At 42.1% G+C, this 23986-nt stretch overlaps 1 protein-coding gene and 1 non-coding gene across 2 annotated transcripts in view; both read left to right on the forward strand.

Annotated features, from left to right (window-relative positions):
• Nucleotides 1-9693: 9693 nt before the first annotated feature.
• Map3k15 (mitogen-activated protein kinase kinase kinase 15) overlaps nt 9694-23986 on the forward strand; it is a 136587-nt gene continuing 122294 nt past the window's right edge. The window contains exon 1 of the mRNA XM_074063413.1: nt 9694-10234. Within this exon, the coding sequence (XP_073919514.1) occupies nt 9859-10234 (376 nt within the window). The 5' untranslated portion in view covers nt 9694-9858. The remainder of the gene's footprint in view (nt 10235-23986) is intronic.
• On the forward strand, nt 23315-23394 carry LOC141420120 (small nucleolar RNA SNORD74). Its single transcript, XR_012444809.1, has one exon. It is a non-coding gene; the product is annotated as a small nucleolar RNA SNORD74 (small nucleolar RNA).

Here is a 23986-nt window from a genome sequence, read left to right on the forward strand (position 1 = left end):
GGCTAACCTCACTCAGAATGATGTTCTCCAATTCCATCCATTTACCAGCGAATGATAGCATTTCGTTCTTCTTCATGGCTGCATAAAATTCCATTGTGTATAGATACCACATTTTCTTAATCCATTCATCAGTGGTGGGGCATCTTGGCTGTTTCCGTAACTTGGCTATTGTGAATAGTGCCGCAATAAACGTGGGTGTGCAGGTGCCTCTGGAGTAACCTGTGTCACATTCTTTTGGGTATATCCCCAAGAGTGGTATTGCTGGATCAAATGGTAGATCAATGTCTAGCTTTTTAAGTAGCCTCCAAATTTTTTTCCAGAGTGGTTGTACTAGTTTACATTCCCACCAACAGTGTAAGAGGGTTCCTTTTTCCCCGCATCCCCGCCAACACCTGTTGGTGGTGGTGTTGCTAATGATGGCTACTCTAACAGGGGTGAGGTGGAATCTTAGCGTGGTTTTAATTTGCATTTCCTTTTTAAAAAGCTTAGAGGTCCAGAGTGATGACTAAATGTAGATCAGACATTGAGTTTTTTAAATGACCTTTTTTCTGATTATGAAGCTAATATGTTATGCCCAAAGTAGAAAATAAAAAAAAAAGAAGGCAAAAATGATCATAATCTTAGTCAGAAACTGCCTTTAATTATTTTGCTCTCTTAATAACCAAGGTGTTTCTGTGTATATAGATTTATTTTTATACCTAATATTTCATTAATTTTTTCAGAACCTTAATTCACAGTGGCTGCATAGCAGTCCGTTTACAGATATGCGGGAGGTATTGAAGCAGTCTTTCACTGAACACACAGAGAGTGCTTCTGATATGCTGTGACAGGTGCTAGTGTGACGTAACAAGGAAGTCTCTACCATCCGGGGCTCAGAGTGTAATAAGAAGTAGATAAATAAACAAGCACATCGTTGTAAATATGAAAACATTCCAGAGGGCGCTGGAATCACAGGAGAGGTTTCCAATGGAGCTGTGGGGGTGGGAAGGTCAAGGAACAAAGGGCATTTTTCATTAACTTCAAAGTTTTTTTTTTTTTTTATAAAAATGTTGCTAGGCACCAGTGGCTCATGCCTGTAATCCTAGCTACTCAGGAGGCAGAGATTGGGAGGATCGCAGTTTGTGAGACCCTATCTAGAAAATACCCAACACAAGAAAGGGCTGGCAGAGTGGCTCAAGTGGTAGAGCACCTGCCTAGCAAGCATAAGGCCTTGAGTTCAAACCCCAGCCCCTCCAAAATAAATAAAGCTGTCATGAATATCCTTTGACATGAATCTGTGCTTATATTTCAATTTGTCCTTAAAATAATTCCTAGAAGTGTATCAGGATGAATTGCCTGAGATTTTTAGCGAAAATCTTTGTCCAGTTGTAAACATGGCTGAATTCATATTTACATACAGAGTGACTAACCACCCACTTTAAAGTTGTATCTGTCTAAACCTCAATGGGTATCAAAACTGGATCTCTTATGTCCGGTTGCTGCTCAAATGTCACCTCCTCAGAGAGGCCTTTCCTAACCCCCTAAATAAAAGAGCAACTTTTACCCTGATCCACCACTGACTCCCCATACCAACATGCTGCTTCATTTATTCTTATTCTGTCTCTCTGTCCCTCCTGTTTGCTGTCTCTCCTCACTAGAATGAAACACCATGAGGACAGGTGACTTTCTTCACTGCTGTATCCCCAGCACCTAACACAGTGACAGTAATCACGTGATGCATATTTGAGTAGATAAATGGGTAACTGGGACTTATGCCAAATGGCATTCATTGTATAAATTTGAGCAGCCCAGTTTTATCTTTACTAAATGTCCAGCACAAAACTGAAGCATTAGCAACGATCCTCGACAAAGGAAACAAACATGAAAAAAACCTTCAGTCACTTTACTTGCACTTGAGTCTCCACTAACACCTGACCCTAAGGAATTGGCTTCTGGCATCACTGTGGTTTTTGAAGAGAGGTGCATGTGGTCTGTACATCGTTATCTCAAAGACTCATCCGCTATTGGAAAACTGGCTGTCTCTATTTTAAAACAAAGTTTTTTTCTTCTTGTATTCATTCTGGAAAAAATTCTTTGCTGACACTTCTATTGATGTCAGCTGAGACCCTAATAATTGCTGCCTCTCATGGCCGACCATCTGTCCTCAAAGTGATGGGTAAGTGAACATGCAAATGAGCCCTGGGCTCTGACATGCCACAGAGCAGTGGTTCTTGGAGGGGGATTCCTGGAGGGGCAACATTAGTATCACCACTGGAGAACTTCGTAGAAGTAAAAATTAGTTGGCCCTGCCCCAGACCTACTAAATCAGAGACTTTGCAGAAGGACTGGGTCATCTGTGTTTCAATAAGTCCCCCCAGTGATTCTACAACTCAAGTTTGAGGACCACTGTCACGAGGGAATCAACTCCCAGTAAGTTATGTGTAGAATAACCCAATCTTTTCCAGATTTGACAAGATATACTATCCATAAACTATGCCATCCTCTCTCAGGTGGAAACTTATGAAACTGACATTTTTGCAGGTCCAGTATAGTTGAGTAGGGCTTCCAATTTCAGCTCTGCGATGTGGAGGGCTGCAAGGGATGCCTTTCCATGCATAAAACAAAAAAATCTGGACATACTAGAAATTATAAGAGAACCGAGTTTGCAGAGCAAATGGTCATTTCAAAATCTGGAGGTACTGCTTGTGAGACATAAGATCTCACATTTGCTTACAGGGACAGAAGTCATCGGATGCCATCAGAACCTAGAAAATGTGACAAATTGCTGTGCTGGCTTGAGAGTGCAAAATTTCTGGGGGCAGCAGTTGGGGGAAGGACTTCAACACCTTTGCAGGCTGTTTTTCTAGGAGCCCCTCCTGGCTCTCATAGGGAGGATTGGGAAAATTCAGGGAAAGCTCTTGGTGCTGGCTCAGGAGCCATTGAGAAATCTCAGACCCTTCGTCCTTAAGGAGCAAAAGGCTTACCCTGCAGGTGTGAGGGCTCTTGTGAGATACCATTGCAGCTAGGTGAAGGGAACTCACCCAGCACCCACCCTTGCTCTGCTGCCCCATCTCACTTAAAAACAAGTTTTAATTTGTAGGAAGAAGACCTCACATCTATGGGATGAAACACTGGTGGGTACCCACTTCAGCTTGGGGGAGGAAATGGGGACATCTACCCCTGGAGGAGGGACAGAAACACCTGTGAAGATGACACTCCTCAGATGTAAGTCCAGTAGGCACTCCAGACACAGAAGCTTAGATTATTAGAGAATCCACCCCGCCACCCACGTCCCACCAGCATGCTAACAAGCCCCCAGGAATAACAGCATGGGCAACAGCAAGTGACTTAACTTTGGGGAGCAGCACAAAGGTAAGTCCTCAAAGCAGAGAACGAAGACAAGTGAAGGAAAATGAAGTTTCTCATGTCTGTAGGAAAACAAATGTCAGCGCAGCCCAACTCCTGGCTAGATTAAGTCCCACACTAAAGGTCTGCTTATCTCAGTATCTGCTGCTGTATATAAAATGTCCAGCTTTCAACAAAAAATTACAAGACATGCCAAAAGGGAAGAAATTGCACAACTATTGAAAGCATCAGAGGGAATTTAAAATAGTTATATGTTAAAGACTTGTGGGAAAAGTAGCCATCATGTAAGATCAGATAGGTAATTTCAACAGAGATGGAAACTATAAGAATCAAATGGCTAGAAATCATAAACAGAGAAATGAAAAATACCTTTGAGTTTATCAATAGACTTGAATATTTGTATTGGATAAATAGCAAAACTGTTAAAAAGAAAGGCACAAGTCACCAAATCAAGAATGAAACAGGATAGCACTACAGACTGTCCAGCCACAGAAAGATAATGGGAGCTCTATGATTATAAATTCAACATTTTAGAAAAATTGGACCAATTCCTTGAAAACCAAAAATTACTCATACTCAGCTAACATACGATAGAAACTCTACATCATTTTCTAACCATTGGAAAAAATTGAACGTGTAACTAAAAGGCCCTCCAAAAGAAATCTCTGGGTCCAAGTGGTCTCAATGGGTAATTCTACCAAACATTTGAAGAAGTAACATCAATTTTACGCAACCCCTTCCACAAAATAGAAGAGGACAGAATACCTCTGAAGCCACTTTATAAAACTGGTATTACTAGATGCACAAGCAAAGGCAGTACAAAAATGAAAACAAAACTTCAGAACCTAGAAACAGAATTCTCATGAACCTAAGATGCAAAAATCTTTAAAAAATATTAGCAATTAGGGCTGGGCAGAGTGGCTCAAGTGGTAGAGCACCTGTGTAGCAAGTGTGAGGCCTTGAGTTGAAACCCCAGTACAAAAAAATTAGCAATCAAATTCAGCAAGGTATAAAAAGAACTGTAAAACACAACCAAGTGGGATTTATTCCAAGTATGCAAGTTTGGTCCAACATTTGGAAATCGATCAATGCACTCTACCATATCAACAGGCTAATGAGGAAAATTCCTATGACCATGTCATAAAATACCTGAACAAATCTAATACCCAGGAACAATGAAAATGCCTAGCAAACTAGGAGTAGAGGGAAACTTCTTTAACTTGAAAGGCACCCACAAAAACTTATTAATAATCATACTCAGGGTTAAAGACCTGAATTCCCTACTAAGACCAGGAACAAGGTAAGGATGCCCACCTTCACTAGTCTTTCAACATAGTTCTGCAAATTCTAGCCACAGTGATAAAGCAAGAAAAAGAAATAGAAGACATACAGATTGGAAAGAAGAAATAAAACTGTTCTTATTTACAGGTTGCATGATTATCTACATTTAAAATCGCAAGAAAGCAAAACAAATTTTCCTGAACTAGTGAGATCAGTGAGGTTGTGTAACACAAAGTTAATACACAGAAAGTTGCATTTCCACATAGTAACAATGACCGTGAGGAGCCAAGACTGAACACTATACCATTTACAGTCACTCCAAAGAAAATGAAATACTTGAATACAAGCTTAACATGTACAGTATCTGCTGTTGAAAATTAGAAATTCTAATGATGGAAATCACATAAGGTGTAAATAAAAGACGAGGCATACCATGTTCTAATTTGGAAGATTTAATGTAATAACGATGTTAATTCTCAGTCAGGCATGGTGGTGCATGTCTGTAATCCCAGCACTTGGGATGCAGAAGCAGGAAGTTTGTGAGACTCGCCTGAGCTATATGGCAAGACCCTGTCTGATGACACCAAAATAATGACAATGATGATGATAATTTTCTCCGTATTGATCTATAGGCTTACTAGAATTCCTATCAAAATTGTAGCAAGTTTTTTGTAGACACAGACAAACCCATTCTGAACTTTGCATGGAAAAACACAGGTCTTAATATACCTAAAACAATCTTGGAAAGGGAGACTAAAGGAGGACTCACTCTCGCTCATATTAAGGGCTACTATATAGTTTCAGTAATGAGGACAGTGCAGTGTTCTATGGGGATAGGCACATAAGTCGGTGGGATAGAGCAGAGAACCCAGAAATAGACTCCCACACATAGGCACAACTGATTTTTGACAAAGGGGCAAAAGCAACTCAATAAGGGAAGGTTAGCCTGTTCACCCAATGGTGCTGGATGAAGAAACTGAGCATCCATATGGAAATAAAATGACCTTCAATCTAAACTTTACAATTCATATAAAATATCTTGATGGACTTAAATGTAAAATGTGACTACAGAACTTAAAAAAAAAAGGGAGAAAATCTTCAGGCCCCAGGGCTAGGCCGAGTTCTTTATATTGGAACTAAAAGCACAATCCATAAATAGCAAAATTGATCATCTGGACCTCATCAAGATTAAAAATTTGGCTGGGTACTGGTGGCTCATGCCTGTAATCCTAGCTATTAGGAGGCAGAGATCAGGAGGATTGCAATTTGAGGCCAGTCCGAAGAAATAGTTTGTGAGACTCAATCTCCAAAATAACCAGAGCAAAATGGACTGGAGTATGGTGCAAGTGGTACAGCACCTGCATAGCAAGTGCGAAGCCCTGAGTTCAAACCCCAATCCCACCAAACATAAAAAGGGCTAAAAACTTTTGCTCTGTGAAAGATCCTGTTAGAGGATGAAAACAAGCTACACACTTGGAGAAAATAATTGCAATCACATATTCATCAAAGAACTAGAATCTAGAATATATAAAGTATATTCAAACTCAACAATTAAAAAATCCACTTAGAAAATGGACACAAGATATGAACAAATATTTCACCAAAGATGGCATATAGATGGCAAAGAAGCACATGGATAGATGGTCAACCTCACTAGCCATTGGGAAAATGCAAGTCAAACCACAACAGGACATCCCTACACATCTATCAGAATGACTTTGTGATATGGGAAAACCAGGTCACACGCATTGTGAGTGGGACCATAAAATGGAATAGCCTCTGTGGAAAACGACTGGATGGTTTCATAAAAAATTAAACACACAATTACCATATGGTCCAGGATTTTTATTCCTGGGCCTGAAAAATGCAAACTCGTGTTCATACAAAACCCTGTAATGAAAGTTCATAGCCGCTTTCTTCATTACAGTCTAAGACTGAAAACAACCCACATAGCCTTCAAATGGTGGCTGTGAAGGAAACGGCGGTACGCCCACATCACGGAACGGACTGCTGGTACCGAATCAGCACATGCTGATGCGCGAATCGGGAAAGTAGGTAGGAATTGTGTATTCCTACCACGAAATTATGCTCAGTTAAAAAGATCCCTGAACATTTCATACTCTACGATTCCATTTCCCTAACACTGTTGAAAAGACAAAATTATAGAAATGGAGAACAGATTGGTGCTTAGGGATGAGGGTGCAGAGAGAGATTGTAGTAGCTTTCAAAGGCTAACAGGAAGGATCCTGGTGGCAATGGAGCTGTTTCCTATTTTGATTACATCAATGTCAATATCCTGGTTTAGATCAGGTTTAAAAAGATGTTACGGTTGGGGGAAGCTGGGTCACACACTAGCTCTCTGTATGATTTCTTACAACTGCATATAAATCTACAATTATCTCAAAATAAAGTTGAATTAAAAAAGTCTTATATATGCAAAACGGCAATAGAGACAAACAGGGAATCCTCTAGAAGAGAATCATCAGGGCAGAGAGTAACCTGGAAGTAATGTCCTGGAGAAAGGACCCCAGGGTCTGCAATCCCTGGAAAAAAGAGACCCTCTCGGGGAAAGTACTTGGAGAGTTGCCACGAGGAAGAGGATTAAATTAGAAGCCACAGGGAGAAGGTACAAAGAAAAGACCTCATTTACATATCTGGAAGACATATAATGATACCTCTGCATTAGAGTAAAAGAGGTTTCCAGGACATGCAAGACAAGGGTAAGAAAGGAACAACTGTTCAACTAAACAGAAAAGACTAATCCAGCATTTTGCAATTTTCTCCTCCAAGGGACTAAGAGGAGCTTGTGGCCATTGAGAAGGTGCTTGCTTCAGGTGTGCGAATTGCTGGACACAACGAGACAGTGGGCTGTGTGTGCCACAGGTGCTCGTTAGCTTGGGCAAATGCTGGCTTCTTTGCTCAGCAGGGTTTGTATTTGAGGGAAGATATTCCAGCCATAATTCACAAGCCCTGCACGTCTCACTCAATCAGCAGGGCCCCAGATAGTGCTGAGAGGAACTGGGAAGATTGCAGTGAAGTCAACAGCAAGACCCTGGCAAGAGGTTTCCAAGTGGGCATCTTTGCCCTTTGAAAGACTGTGCCAGTCACTCTAGTAATTTCAGATGAACAGGCTCATTAAGAAAATTACTGCTATTATGCATTACAGGATTATAAAGAACACGGGTCCTTTTATAGCATCATGAGAAAAAAGTCTTAGTACAGAAATACTGAGAGCTGTCCCAGCTCTGGTCTGTGTGTGTTCTCATAGATTTCCTCTGAGCCTGTTTTCCACTGCCACTCATGAAGCTCCTGATTTCTGTCAGGGATGCAGCTAAGGCAGGATTTCTTCAAGGATTTACATGGGCACTTTCTGCTGTCTTTTTTTTTTTTTGGGAGGGGGTGGACCCCGGGCTGTATTGTTACTGAAATGTGAAGAGAAGCTGGAGTGTTGTTTCAGCAGTTAAATCCTGTTCTGCCTGTGTGAAAATGACAAATGACATCATCAAGAAAGTGAGATAAGGGACTCATATCCACAATAGGTAAAGAACTCTTACCACTCAATATTAAAATGGCAAATACCCAGTTAAAAGTGGGCAAAGGACCCAAAGAAGTTACACAAATGGTGAGTAAGTACATAACAAGATGCTCACCATCCTTAGCCCTCAGGGAAATGCAAATTCAAATCACAGTGAGATACGACGTCACACCACTGGGATGGCCGTAATCAAAAAAATGATAATGAGCGTTGGTGACAATGTGGAGAAACTGGGACCCTCATAGGTTGCTGGTGGGAATGCCAGATGGTGCCAGCCACTTTGGAAAACAGTGGCAGTTTCTCCAAAGGTTAAACGTAGATTCACCATGCAATCCAGAAATCCCCTCCTAGGTGTATACCCAAGGCAAATGCAAATCCACATCCACACTTCGTATAATTCTATTTATATATGAAATGCCGAGAACAGACAACGCTATAGGGACAGGAAGTAGATTGGTGGTTGCCTAGGGCTGGGGATATTTTTTGGGGGGGTCGGTGGAGAGTGATTTCTAGTGGTTATTGGGTTTGGGGGTGTGTGTGTGAAAATGTTCTAAAATCATGGTGATGTCTACACAAGTCTGTGACTATAAAACAAAACAAAACAACACAAATAAACACAAAAACCAAAAAAACATTGAAGCTGAGCATCTGTGGCCTGTAATTATAGCTGCTTGGGAGGCTGGGATTAGAAGGATCACAGTTGGAGCCCATCACTTGCAAATAATTTGCAAGGTCCCATTTGCGAATTAACCAGAGCAAAATGGACCAGGCGTATGGCTTAAGTGATAGAGTGCCTGCTTTGCAAGTGCAAAGCCCTGAGTTCAAATCCCAGTCCCACCATAAAACAAGAAGGAAAACAAACACATATTCAGTGGATATGCTAAATGAGTGAATTAGATGGTGTGTGTTTTATAAATCAAAGCTGTTATTAAAAACTCAGTGACAATGCCCAGTGCATCCTATCTTTTTAAATACAATTTAAGATTTGACACTAACATGGTGAGGAGTGCAGCATGCGCAGTGAGGGCCCCTTTGGGTTCTCAGAACTTCATAGGTCAGGCACTGAACTTGGAGTCTATTTCCCAAGCAAACAAGGTTTGTTGCTGGTGCCTCCGGTGCCTTGTCAAGGTCACAGTGAAAGTCAGGACAAGCCGGGCAGCTGAGGATGAAGAGTACAAAACCAGGCCTGTGCACATCCCCACACTGAGTTCAAACTGCTTCTGTGCTTAGTTTGGAATTGAATATTTGCATCCAATCGGTGATATGCGAGAGTCTGTACCCTGCTTGAAAATACTTCAACTTGCTTTGAGAAAAATTGGGGCTCCTGAGGGTGGTCAGACTGGGACGATGGGTGGGAAACGAGTCCTGGAATCCTTGACTCGGCCAGTGTCCCTGCTCTGGCGCTGCCGGGGGGAGGCGGCAGGGGGCGCCCTTCCGGCTGCTGCCCCGTCGCCCGCCCCGCCGCCCCCTCCGCTCGCCCTGACGTCCCAGCCCCCGCCTCTTCTCGCGGGCCTTCAAAGGGCGCTCGGGGCCTGAGCCTTAGTACGCCGCGGAGGGCCCTGCTGTCACCTGCCCGCCTCAGGGCCACCCGTGCGACAGAGGTCCCCGGGCTCTCAGGTGCAGGTGCTGGGACTGCGCGGCCGCCGCAACTTGTGGCCCGCAACAGGTCGCAGCCGCCGACTACACCGCGCGACCACATGGAGAGCGGCGGCGGGACGTCCCTGGCCGAGGAACCCGGAGCGGCAGGCGAGTCACCTCAGTGCCAATTGCCGCCTGGGGGAGAGGCCGCGACGGGGCTGGCGGAGCCCGACGGGGCGACAGCGGACGCCGCAGGAGGCAGCTGCGGCGAGGGCGAAGGCGAGGGTGAGGGCGGGAACCGGCCGCGGCGGGCTCTGCGGGCAGTATACGTGCGCAACGAGAGCTCCCAGGGCAGCCCGGCCGGCGGCCCTGAGGCGGGAGCCCTGAAGTGCCTGTTTCGGGCGTGCGAGGCTGAGGGTGCTCACCTCACCTCCGTGCCCTTTGGGGAGCTTGACTTCGGGGAGACGGCGGTGCTCGACGCCTTCTACGATGCAGGTGAGGGCAGGTGCCCACTTCATCCCCAGCCCACTCCTGCTTTCCTATTCCTCTCACAACCCATGACACTCCTGCCCCCCTTCCCCTAAACTCTCCTCTTGTCCCCTCCCCATCCTCCCACCTTCTGACACTTAGGACACTACCGCCCCGCCTTTTGGAGAAGGTAGTAGGTGACATGGTGCCTTTTTACAGATAAGAAAATAGAGGCCACTGGCATTTAGACCAGTTTGTTCCTCAGTCTTTTAAAAGATCCGATTAGCCAGGCATAATGGTGCACATCCCTAATCCCGGCTATTTGGCAGGCAGAGGGAGGCAGACATCAAGAGGGAACCTGGTTCAAGGCCAGCCAGGGCAAAATGTTAGTAAGACCCCTTGTCAACCAAGCTGGGCATAGTGGGCACGCCTGTGATCCAGGGTACTGGGAGGCATAGGTAGGAAGATCATGGTCAGAGGGCTGCCTGAAAAATAACTAATGCAAAAAGTGGTAGAGCAACTGCCTAGGAAGTGTGAGGCCCCTGGTTCAAACCCCAGTAGTGCCAAAACCAAGTAACAATAAAAATACCGGTAGCCCAAGAAACACACTATAGGCCAGACAATGCTGAGGGCTCTCCTCAACCCCTTCTCAAACTTTTACTTTCTCACTTCTGCCCATCGTTACTGGCATGGGTCCCAGCACAGGCTATGTGAGACTCACCTTGGGAGCTGTTAAAATGCTCCTTGCCCACCCCAGACCAATGATATCCATATTGAGGCCTTGAGAGTAAGTAAGGGTCCAGTGCTTCCCACACAATTCCATTCTGCAGCCAAAAGTGACAATCAGTGGCTTACAAGCGCACGTGCATGTGTGCGGCCTCTTAAAATAGCCCAGTGTTCTTTTGTACACTTTAATTCCACTGACAGTGGAGTGTGAGCTACCACCGTGCGACAGGTGGATTTGATCACGTGATGTGCAAGTACTCAGGGATTCAAGGTCTCCATCGCCTCCAGTGTACTACGAAAATCCACTTTCAAGTCACTACCTTTGTGCTGGCCAGAGTTTCTGCAGGTGTGGAATGAATTGTTGCTTGGCTATTTTCCTTACCTCAAGTCTTTGGCACTTGGGTGACATTCTTAAGCAGTATATGTGAGACAGTAATTACCTAGGAATCCTTGTGCCTTAGTTTCTCCACTGGCCAAAAGGGATAGCAATGCATGCCTTAAACCTCAAAGCATATGAGAAGAGAAATGCGTTGCTGGCCTGGCATGCTGTCATCATGAGCTAGGCTTATTACTTTTTTTTTTCTTTTATAGTGCTAGGGTTGGAACCCAGGACCTTTGCATGCTAGGCAAGTGCTCTACCACTGAGCCACACATTCTGGCCACTACAATTCCTTGTTTACTGGAGGCAGCTGGATCTGGCTGTTTTACAGAGCAAATTCCTGTCGTCCCCCCACAGATGGAAGAGGGCGGGGTGTCAGGCTTGTTCAAACAAGTGGCAGCTGGGCCATTGAGAACCTCTCTTGACATTGCTGACCGGGTTGAGTATTTTCTTGAGCACCACATCTTTTCAGAAAAGTTCAGGGGCCCATTTCACCTAGAACCACTTGGTTTGCTCAACCTTTCCTTCTGCTCCCAATTGGAATTTGAACACTCTTCTCTCAATGGTTAAATGTCCCTTTTGCCATGAGGCACAACTCTGTCCTCTGCCTGCTGGTGTCAACTCTGACAAATTTGTGTGCAGTGGCTTCGCTTTTCTGGGCTGGTGTGTGTGTATACATGTATGTATGCAGCAACATGTACGTGTGTAGTAAGTCTTCACCTGCTGCCAAGGGCCCTTCTGACCAGCTGGGTATGACCATACAGCCGTGAATTCCAGAGCTCCTGAACAAGCACGTACCACCTTTGCTTACTATGGGTCCAGATTGCCTCAAATCTTGACAATACCCTAAACTCCCTTTACTTAACCTTGTCCGCGTTTTGAATAAATCACTTCTCAATACACCGTAATTAAAATTATTTCCATAGGCTTGCAAAAGGATGGACACAGTAAATGGGTTTCTGGATTAAACAGATGACCTCCCCACCCCTACCCTCTCCTGGCTTCCTAATCTCTACTCTCACAGCTTTTTTTGGCATTTCCTCCAAAAATAGAGAAATCTGTCACTTGACTATTTTGTAAAATATCTATAATATCCTGCGTGGTAGCCTGAAGCCCCATGTGGCTATTTACAGTTAATTAGTTAAAATGTAATAAAATAAAATAGTAGGATTAGCTATATTCCAAGTGCTCAGAAGAGAGCTAGCCCCTGTACTGGAAAGGAAAGACACAGGTTTTCCTCAGTACAGAAGGTCTCATTGACAATGCAGTACTTGAAAAGGCCGGTGGTGGAGGGCAGCGATTCAGCAGCCCCCTGTGTGTTTTAGGGAAATCTTAGACTCTGAGAGGCACTTCCTATTTCCTGTCCTCATAGCAAGTCCAGGTTGGATTTGTGGCATCTTTCCCTGTCTTTGAATATACTGTTTTATGTGGGTTTGTGTGGATCTGAATCTGAGGTTCTGTGTCACCAGGACGGAGTGATTGGTTAAACTTTGAGAAGGGCAGGCCTTTGACACAAACAAAAAGAATTGGACACTGTTGGGAAAGAAAACTACCCTGGGCCACAAGGGACACAATACATACATTGGATTTTAGTTTTTAAATTGTGGTGAGATGTATATGACAAAATTTACCATTTTAATCTTTCATTTCTTTGGTTTTTTTTTTTTTTAAGACACAGTCTCCCTACATAGCCCAGGGTGGGCTTAAACTCACGGTCCTCCCACATCAGCCCTGCCCATTTTAGCCATTAATTATACCTACATTGTTATGTAGCCATCACCAATATCTATCACCAGAACTTTTATTAAGATTTTAGTGGGGTGAGGTGGCTCATGCCTGTAATCCTAGTTACTAAAGAGGCAGAATCTCTGCCTCCATGAGGATAATGGTGTGAAGCCAGCCTGGGCAAATAATTTTCAAGAGCCTATCTTGAAAATACCAACACCAAAAAGGGCTGGCAGAGTGTCTCAAGTGGTAGAGCACCCACCTGCCTAGCAAGTGTGAAGCCCTGAGTTCAAGCCCCAGTACCACCAAAAAAAAAAGAAAAAGAGAAAAAAGCTGGTCATGATGGCATGCCTGTCATCCTAGTTCTGCAGGAAGTGTAAATAGGAGGCTCGAGGTCCAGGCCAGCCTGGACATAAACACAATACCCTATTTGGAAAAGAGCAAAAACAAAAAGGTTGTAGAGCCCTGTCACACCTCAGTTCTGCCAAAAAAAAAAAGATTTTGTTTTTCAGAACACGCTGAGGTCCACAGTAAAACTGGAGTAATGTACAGAGATTTCCCTCAGCCCTGACCCCCACAAGCTCCTGATCAACATCCCCCACCAGAATAGTATGCTTGTTCCAATTGATGACCCTATAATACATTGTATGTCACAATCCCCCCCAAGTCCTTAATTTACACTAGAATTCACCCTCAGTGTTGTACATTCTGTGTGTTTAGACAAATGAGCAAAAACATGTATCCATGTTTATCTTATGCAGAGTATGATAAAATTCTCTGTGCTCTGCCTACTGAACTATTTGAGTTTTCTTATTCCAAATCAAAACTCTGTACCCATTAAACAGTAAGTCCCCATTTTCACTCTCCCCCAGCCCTTGTTAACCCCCATTCTGCTTTCTATATCTCTAAATTTGCCTATTCTAACTAGTTTGAGTGGACTCACGCAGTACTTCTTTATTTGTGTCTGGCTTACTTTACTTAGCACAATATTAGTCTTTTAAGATTCACCCATGTTGTAGCATGTATAAGAATTTAGTTCCTTTTTGAGGCTAATAACTGTCTTACCTATACACCATGTTGTTTATCCATTCATCCATCCCTGAGCCATTACGTTGTTTCCACCTTTACTATTATGAAGAACCCTGCTTTGAATATGAATTACAAATATATATTTGAGTTCTTCCTTGTACTTCTTTGGGGTATATACCTAGAACTGGAATTGCTAGGTCATATGATAATTCTGTGTTTGATTTTTTTGGAGAAAAATTCCATTTAGTTTTAGCAGAATTGGTGGTCATCTCTGTGTGCCTTTAGCCCATAGAAATGTCACTTTTCTTTTTATTTATTTATTTTAATTTTTTTCTCATTTTTCTTTTATTATTCATATGTGCATACAAGGCTTGGTCCATTTCTCCCCCCTGCCCCCACCCCCTCCCTTACCACCCACTCCACCCCCTCTCGCTCCCCGCCTCAATACCCAGCAGAAACTATTTTGCCCTTATCTCTAATTTTGTTGTAGAGAGAGTATAAGCAATAATAGGAAGGAACAAGGGGTTTTGCTGATCGAGATAAGGATAGCTATACAGGGCATTGACTCACATTGATTTCTGTGCGTGGGTGTTACCTTCTAGGTTAATTCTTTTTGATCTAACCTTTTCTCTAGTTCCTGGTCCCCTTTTCCTATTGGCCTCAGTTGCTTTAAGGTATCTACTTTAGTTTCTCTGCATTAAGGGCAACAAATGCTAGCTAGTTTTTTAGGTGTCTTACCTATCCTCACCCCTCCCTTGTGTGCTCTCGCTTTTATCATGTGATCAAAGTCCAATCCCCTTGTTGTGTTTGCCCTTGATCTAATGTCCACCTATGAGGGAGAACATACGATTTTTGGTCTTTTGGGCCAGGCTAACCTCACTCAGAATGATGTTCTCCAATTCCATCCATTTACCAGCGAATGATAACATTTCGTTCTTCTTCATGGCTGCATAAAATTCCATTGTGTATAGATACCACATTTTCTTAATCCATTCGTCAGTGCTGGGGCATCTTGGCTGTTTCCATAACTTGGCTATTGTGAATAGTGCCGCAATAAACATGGATGTGCAGGTGCCTCTGGAGTAACAGTCTTTTGGGTATATCCCCAAGAGTGGTATTGCTGGATCAAATGGTAGATCGATGTCCAGCTTTTTAAGTAGCCTCCAAATTTTTTTCCAGAGTGGTTGTACTAGTCTACATTCCCACCAACAGTGTAAGAGGGTTCCTTTTTCCCCGCATCCTCGCCAACACCTGTTGTTGGTGGTGTGGCTGATGATGGCTATTCTAACAGGGGTGAGGTGGAATCTTAGTGTGGTTTTAATTTGCATTTCCTTTATTGCTAGAGATGGTGAGCATTTTTTCATGTGTTTTCTGGCCATTTGAATTTCTTCTTTTGAGAAAGTTCTGTTTAGTTCACGTGCCCATTTCTTTATTGGTTCATTAGTTTTGGGAGAATTTAGTTTTTTAAGTTCCCTGTATATTCTGGTTATCAGTCCTTTGTCTGATGTATAATTGGCAAATATTTTCTCCCACTCTGTGGGTGTTCTCTTCAGTTTAGAGACCATTTCTTTTGATGAACAGAAGCTTTTTAGTTTTATGAGGTCCCATTTATCTATGCTATCTCTTAGTTGCTGTGCTGCTGGGGTTTCATTGAGAAAGTTCTTACCTATACCTACTAACTCCAGAGTATTTCCTACTCTTTCTTGTATCAGCTTAAGAGTTTGGGGTCTGATATTAAGATCCTTGATCCATTTTGAGTTAATCTTGGTATAGGGTGATATACATGGATCTAGTTTCAGTTTTTTGCAGACTGCTAACCAGTTTTCCCAGCAGTTTTTGTTGAAGAGGCTGCTATTTCTCCATCGTATATTTTTAGCTCCTTTGTCAAAGATGAGTTGCTCATAGTTGTGTGGCTTCATATCTGGATCCTCTATTCTGTTCCACTGGTCTTCATGTCTGTTTTTGTGCCAGTACCATGCTGTTTTTATTGTTATTGCTTTGTAATATAGTTTGAAGTCAGGTATTGTGATACCTCCTGCATTGTTCTTTTGACTGAGTATTGCCTTGGCTATTCGTGGCCTCTTGTGTTTCCATATAAATTTAACAGTAGATTTTTCAATCTCTTTAATGAATGTCATTAGAATTTTGATGGGAATTGCATTAAACATGTAGATTACTTTGGGGAGTATCGACATTTTTACTATGTTGATTCTACCAATCCATGAGCATGGGAGATCTCTCCACTTTCTATAGTCTTCCTCAATCTCTTTCTTCAGAAGTGTATAGTTTTCCTTGTAGAGGTCTTTCACATCTTTTGTTAGGTTTACACCTAGGTATTTGATTTTGTTTGAGGCTATTGTAAATGGAATTGTTTTCATACATTCTTTTTCCGTTTGCTCATTGTTAGTGTATAGAAATGCTAATGATTTTTCTATGTTGATTTTATATCCTGCTACTTTGCTATAGCTATTGATGATGTCTAGAAGCTTCTGAGTAGAGTGTTTTGGGTCTTTAAGGTATAGGATCATGTCGTCTGCAAATAGGGATATTTTGACAGTTTCTTTACCTATTTGTATTCCTTTTATTCCTTCTTCTTGCCTAATTGCTCTGGCTAGGAATTCCAGTACTATGTTGAATAGGAGTGGAGATAGTGGGCATCCTTGTCTGGTTCCTGATTTTAGAGGGAATGGTTTTAATTTTTCTCCGTTAAGTATAATGCTGGCTGTAGGTTTGTCATATATAGCTTTTATAATGTTGAGGAACTTTCCTTCTATTCCTAGTTTTCTTAGAGCTTTTATCATGAAATGATGTTGGATCTTATCAAAGGCTTTTTCTGCATCTATTGAGATGATCAAGTGGTTTTTGTCTTTGCTTCTGTTAATGTGGTTTATTAGGTTTATTGATTTTCGTATGTTGAACCACCCCTGCATCCCTGGGATGAAGCCTACCTGGTCGTGGTGAATAATCTTTTTGATGTGTTGCTGAATTCAATTTGCCATTATTTTGTTGAGGATTTTTGCATCAATGTTCATTAAGGAGATTGGCCTATAGTTCTCCTTTTTGGAGGTGTCTTTGCCTGGTTTTGGGATAAGTGTAATACTGGCTTCATAAAATGTGTTTGGCAGTTTCCCTTCCCTTTCTATTTCATGGAACAGTTTAAGGAGGGTTGGTATCAGTTCTTCTTTAAAGGTCTGATAGAATTCAGCAGAGAATCCATCAGGTCCTGGACTTTTCTTTTTGGGGAGACTCTTGATTGCTGCTTCAATTTCATTTTGTGTTATAGGTCTATTCAGGTGATTAATTTCCTCTTGGTTCAGTTTTGGATGATCATATGTATCTAGAAATCTGTCCATTTCTCTTAGATTTTCAAATTTATTTGAATATAGGTTCTCAAAGTAGTCTCTGATGATTTCCTGGACTTCCATGGTGTTTGTTGTTATCTCCCCTTTTGCATTCCTAATTCTACTAATTTGGGTTTTTTCTCTCCTCATTTTAGTCAGGTTTGCCAGGGGTCTATCGATCTTGTTTATTTTTTCAAAGAACCAACTTTTTGTTTCATTAATTCTTTGTATGGTTTTTTTGGTTTCTATTTCGTTGGTTTCAGCTCTTATTTTTATTATTTCTCTCCTTCTATTTGTTTTGGGATTTGCTTGTTCTTGTTTTCCTAGGAGTTTGAGATGTATCATTAGGTCATTGATTTGGGATCTTTCAATCTTTTTAATATATGCACTCATGGCTATAAACTTTCCTCTCAAGACTGCCTTAGCTGTGTCCCATAGGTTCCGGTAGGTTGTGTTTTCATTTTCATTGACTTCTAGGAACTTTTTAATTTCCTCTTTTATTGCGTCGATGATCCATTCTTCATTAAGTAATGAGTTATTTAGTTTCCAGCTGTTTGCATGTTTTTTGTCTTTACTTTTGTTGTTGAGTTCTACTTTTACTGCATTGTGGTCAGATAGTATGCATGGTATTATTTCTATTTTCTTATATTTGCTGAGGCTTGCTTTGTGCCCTAGGATATGATCTATTTTGGAGAAGGTTCCATGGGCTGCTGAGAAGAATGTATATTGTGTAGAGGTTGGATGAAATGTTCTGTAGACATCTACTAGGTCCACTTGATCTATTGCATATTTTAGATCTTGGATTTCTTTATTGAGTTTTTTTTTTTTTTTAATGTTTTTTTTTTTTTCATTTTTCTTTTATTATTCATATGTGCATACAAGTCTTGGTTCATTTCTCCCCCCTGCCCCCACCCCCTCCCTTACCACCCACTCCACCCCCTCCTGCTCCCCCCCCTCAATACCCAGCAGAAACTATTTTGCCCTTATCTCTAATTTTGTTGTAGAGAGAGTATAAGCAATAATAGGAAGGAACAAGGGGTTTTGCTGGTTGAGATAAGGATAGCTATACAGGGCATTGACTCACATTGATTTCCTGTGTGTGGGTGTTACCTTCTAGGTTAATTCTTTTTTATCTAACCTTTTCTCTAGTTCCTGGTCCCCTTTTCCTGTTGGCCTCAGTTGCTTTAAGGTATCTGCTTTAGTTTCTCTGCATTAAGCGCAACAAATGCTAGCTAGTTTTTTAGGTGTCTTACCTATCCTCACCCCTCCCTTATGTGCTCTCGCTTTTATCATGTGCTCATAGTCCAATCCCCTTGTTGTGTTTGCCCTTTATCTAATGTCCACATATGAGGGAGAACATACGATTTTTGGTCTTTTGGGCCAGGCTAACCTCACTCAGAATGATGTTCTCCAATTCCATCCATTTACCAGCGAATGATAACATTTCGTTCTTCTTCATGGCTGCATAAAATTCCATTGTGTATAGATACCACATTTTCTTAATCCATTCGTCAGTGCTGGGGCATCTTGGCTGTTTCCATAACTTGGCTATTGTGAATAGTGCCGCAATAAACGTGGATGTGCAGGTGCCTCTGGAGTAACAGTCTTTTGGGTATATCCCCAAGAGTGGTATTGCTGGATCAAATGGTAGATCGATGTCCAGCTTTTTTTTTTTGTTTGTTTGGATGACCTATCTATTGATGATAATGGAGTGTTAAAGTCTCCCACAACCACTGTGTTGGCGTTTATATATGCTTTTAGGTCTTTCAGGGTATGTTTGATGAAATTAGGTGCGTTGACATTGGGTGCGTACAGATTGATGATTATTATTTCCTTTTGGTCTATTTCCCCTTTTATTAGTATGGAATGTCCTTCTTTATCTCGTTTGATCAATGTAGGTTTGAAGTCTACTTTGTCAGAGATAAGTATTGCTACTCCTGCCTGTTTTCGGGGGCCATTGGCTTGGTAAATCTTCTTCCAGCCTTTCATCCTAAGCATATGCTTATTTCTGTCGGTGAGATGAGTCTCCTGTAAGCAAGAAATTGTTGGATCTTCTTTTTTAATCCATTTTGTCAAATGGTGTCTTTTGATGGGTGAATTAAGTCCATTAACATTAAGCGTTAGTACTGATAGGTATGTGGTGATTTCTGCCATTTAGTTGTCTTAGTTGTTTGAAGGTTTGATTGTGTGTACCTAACTTGATGTTACTCTCTACTGTCTTGCTTTTTCTTATCCTGTGGTTTGGTGCTGCCTGCCTTTTCATGGTTAAGTTGGGTGTCACTTTCTGTGTGCAGGATCCCTTGCAGAATCTTTTGTAATGGTGGCTTTGTGGTCACATATTGTTTTAGTTTCTGCTTATCATGGAAGACTTTTATTGCTCCATCTATTTTGAATGATAGCTTTGCTGGGTAGAGTATCCTGGGGTTGAAGTTATTTTCATTCAGTGCCCGGAAGATCTCACCCCACGCTCTTCTTGCTTTTAATGTTTCTGTTGAGAAGTCTGCTGTGATTTTGATGGGTTTACCTTTGTATGTTACTTGTTTTTTCTCTCTTACAGCCTTCAATATTCTTTCCTTAGTTTCTGAACTTGTTGTTTTAATGATGATATGTCGTGGAGTAGTTCTATTTTGATCTGGTCTGTTTGGTGTCCTGGAGGCCTCTTGCATCTGTATGGGAATATCTTTCTCTAGATTTGGGAAATTTTCCGTTATTATTTTGTTGAATATATTACGCATTCCCTTCGCTTGCACCTCTTCTCCTTCTTCGATGCCCATGATTCTCAAGTTTGGTCTTTTGATGGAGTCAGTGAGTTCTTGCATTTTCTTTTCACAGGTCTTGAGTTGTTTAATTAATAGTTCTTCGGTTTTTCCTTTAATTACCATTTCATCTTCAAGTTCTGAGATTCTGTCTTCTGTTTGTTCTATTCTGCTGGATTGGCCTTCCGTTTTGTTTTGCAGTTCTGTTTCGTTCTTTTTTCTGAGGTTTTCCATATCCTGGCTGTTTTCTTCTTTATTGTTGTCTATTTTTGTCCTGAGTTCATTTATCCATTTATTCATTGTGTTCTCTCTTTCACTTTGGTGTTTATACAGTGCTTCTATGGTTTCCTTTATTTCTTCTTTTGCTTTTTCAAATTCTCTATTTTTATTGTCTTGGAATTTCTTGAGTGTCTCCTGTACATTTTGGTTGACCCTATCCAGTATCATCTCTATAAAATTCTCATTGAGTACTTGTAGTATATCTTCTTTTAAATTATTCTTGTGGGCTTCATTGGGTCCTTTGGCATAGTTTATCTTCATTTTGTTGGAGTCTGGATCTGAGCTTCTGTTCTCTTCTTTCCCCTCTGGTTCCTGTACTAATTTTTTGCTGTGGGGAAACTGGTTTCCTTGTTTTTTCTGTCTTCCTGTCATTGTGCTTGGTGTTGTTACTGTCCCTGTACTGTGTGTAATTAAGTATTTTCTAGCTTGTAATAATAACAATGGTAATATTGAGAATGGAAGAGTGAGCTGAGATGGAAAGCAAGAAGTTAAAGAAAAGGGGAAAACAAATATACATACAAGAGGGAGAAAGCAGAACAAGGTATCAGACAAGAGAGTTTCAAAGGTATAAACAGGGAGTGTTAGTGTAGTAATCGACAGTAAGCTGAACAGACAATAGAGAGACAGAGAGAGGATTGAAAATCAAAGATAAAAAAAATAAAAAATAAGTATATGAAAGTAATATCTATATATAAGAATGAATTAAAATAAAATGGAAAATAGAAAATTAAAAAAAAAAAAAACCAAAAAACTTCCAAGTTTATATGCAATGCAATTTCAGTCTTAATAATTTGGATGTCCGTCTCAATCTCCAGTCCTGGAGTTGGTGCCTCAGATGTTGTTCTGTAGTTGTCTCATCAAAGGGGATGCATAAAGTAGAACAAAACTACACTCACACACACACAGATGAAAAAAAAAAAAAACCCACCAAGTGTCCCCAGTTCAAATGCAATACAGTTTCAGTAAGTTTTTCGGCTTGCAGGTGTAATTCGGTTGTTCTCTCATCAAAGGTAGGGAGAAAAAGAAAAAAAAGCGTCTGGAGACAGTTCTGAGAGTGGTATCTGCAACTGTGACTTGCCTGCCTGCTGCTCTCAGCCTGTAGCTGGCGGTGTTATTTATGCAGATCTCTGGGGTGAGCTAGCGCTCACCTGGTCCCACAGGCTTTGTTTGCTCAGAGTTCTCCTGTGCGGGGGCCTCTGCTACAGGCTTTCCCCTTTCCAAGCACTGGGAAAGGTGACACTCTCCCGCGTTGTCAGGCCTGCGTGTTTATTTACAGTTCACGTGGGAAGTGGGTTTTCCCTCCTCTCACCAGCTTCCCCGCTCCTGGTTGCTGGGCGCGCCCAGCTCCCACCAGAGGCTCTCCGGCTGCCCGGCTTGTTTATTTACAGTCCCGGGAAGGGTTCCCTTCCCCCAATCTTCAGCGCTCAGGGTGCCCCACCCTCTTTCCAGCGTCTTAACTGTTCTTATTGCTTAGTACTCAGTTTCTCTTTTTTCCCTGGGTGGAGGTCAGTCTGTCCAGGGGGCTATGCTGCTCCGGCCCAGGCTTGTCTGTGGGGCTACCGCGGTACCGCGAAGCTCACCTGGTCCGCGTCTTCCCAAGCCGTATGGGCGCTGGCCACTGGCGGCCCCTGGGGCCTCCTCGTTTCTCAGTTTAACGTGAAGTGGAGATTCTCTGCACCGGCTGGAGGTGTGGAGCGGTCAAAGTTATGCCTTTTCTCGGTGATTATGCCTGCAAAGTGTGTCTCCAGCGTCTCTCCAAGATTTCACTATAGGAGGGTCACTTTCTGCTTCCTACCTCTAGCCGCCATCTTGGAATTCCAGAAATGTCACTTTTCAAAAAAAAAAATTTAGTATCTACCATCTCCAAAGATTGGAGTCCTGAATTCAGCAGAACTATCAATTCAACAAGTGTCAATTGCCAGGTTACTTCCAGTATTTGGAGAACAAAACATGTCCTTTTGTTCTCCTAAGAGAAATTCCTTCTTCTGGAAATGCCTTAACTCCTTTGGTTTCATTGCCCATCTCTTCTTTGCTTTAACAGAATTTGTTGTTAGGACTTCAACTGATGCACTGTGTGTTTAAGCTAACCTGTCTTTAGATACTCTACTGCAGGTTGTCTCCCTCCTGCAGCCTCTCCCTTCTTTGTGAGCACATTAACAGAGACATCCTGCAGGAAGGAAACCTGTGTTACTTTATTTCAGGCTTTCCAACCATTTTGACCAGGGAGACTTTCTTCTCCCTGGACGCTGCATGGAGTACACTTACTGCAGTAGCAAATGTTAAAATGAGATTGGGACTGTTAGAATACAATCATTATCTGCTGGGTGCACACCGTATTATTAATGTAGGCTTATTCTCCAGTTAGCTTAGTGCTTAGTTAATGACCAATCTAAGTGAGGACCTCCACCTAGATGCTAATTCAAAGCTTTCTTGAGTTACCTATTAACTGCTCAAATGACAAGAACAGTCCCTTTAATTAAGCCCTGACTCTAGCTTTCTGAGGCACACATAATCTTTCCATACCTGTCATGCCTGGCTTTGCCTAACTTCTCTCCTAACTTCTTTGCCTAAGACCTCATGTAACTGTTATTGTCTTGACTCAGGGGCCTTGCTTCTGATTTCTTTCTTCAGTTATGTTTACAGTGATTTTAAAAGTTGTTAAGTATTACTGCTTATACTAGGGAATTCTTAACACTTCTTGAACATTGGTGAAAAAGACCAAGGCTAGGACTTCAATCTCCACATTAGCTTTCTGGCTTTCCTCTATCCTGCTACCCTTTTCTGCCTGGTTTGCACAAGGGTCATATGGGGGATAGGAATTGTGGTGAAGAAAGCTTGGTGACTACCAAGAGTTACATTTCTAAGTTGTTGTAGGCCCTACCTATGATGAAGCCTGTGTTGGTAGGGACATCTGACAGTGATGATGAATGCCAACGCCTCTCTAAGTTGTTGTAGGAAAGGCGGGAGACTACATTTCCCAGCACTCTTTGAGAGTAGAAGGGTCACAGAACTACTTACCAACTGAGCATAGGATAAATGTTGTCTGTGACTTCCTTGCCCAAGTGCTGGTGTATCTAGTAGGCCTCCCCATATTCTTTTATCCAGGTCCATGGTCTCCATGGCAACCTTGGAGGCTCCATGTAGAAGATGGTGGTAGTATAAAATAGAAGGTGCCTGAATCCCTTTGTCACTCTTTGGAGGACAGCTGTGGGAGCAGGAACATCCACTCTAGATTTTGCATAAGTAAGAGAGAGGCTTTTATTTGTCAGAGATTGAGATTTTGGGATTCTTTGTTATGGTGGTAAGAGAGTACAGTTTAGGTTATGAAAATCTAGCACAAGTGCTAGAAAGTTGTCCCCTAGGCCTGACCAAGTGAGTCAGGCCACAGATCATTGCTGTGCATATTATTGCTAGTCGTGGGGCTCCACACTGTTCTGCTGTGGGCTAAGAAAACAGAAACGAGATGCTTGGAGCATCAGCAGCAATGGGAGGGGAGACATTTTACCTCACTTCACATGTTCATCATTTTGGAGGCTAGGTGAAA

Source organism: Castor canadensis, chromosome X (genome assembly GCF_047511655.1).
Source record: "Castor canadensis chromosome X, mCasCan1.hap1v2, whole genome shotgun sequence".
Taxonomy (NCBI): Eukaryota; Metazoa; Chordata; class Mammalia; order Rodentia; family Castoridae; genus Castor; species Castor canadensis.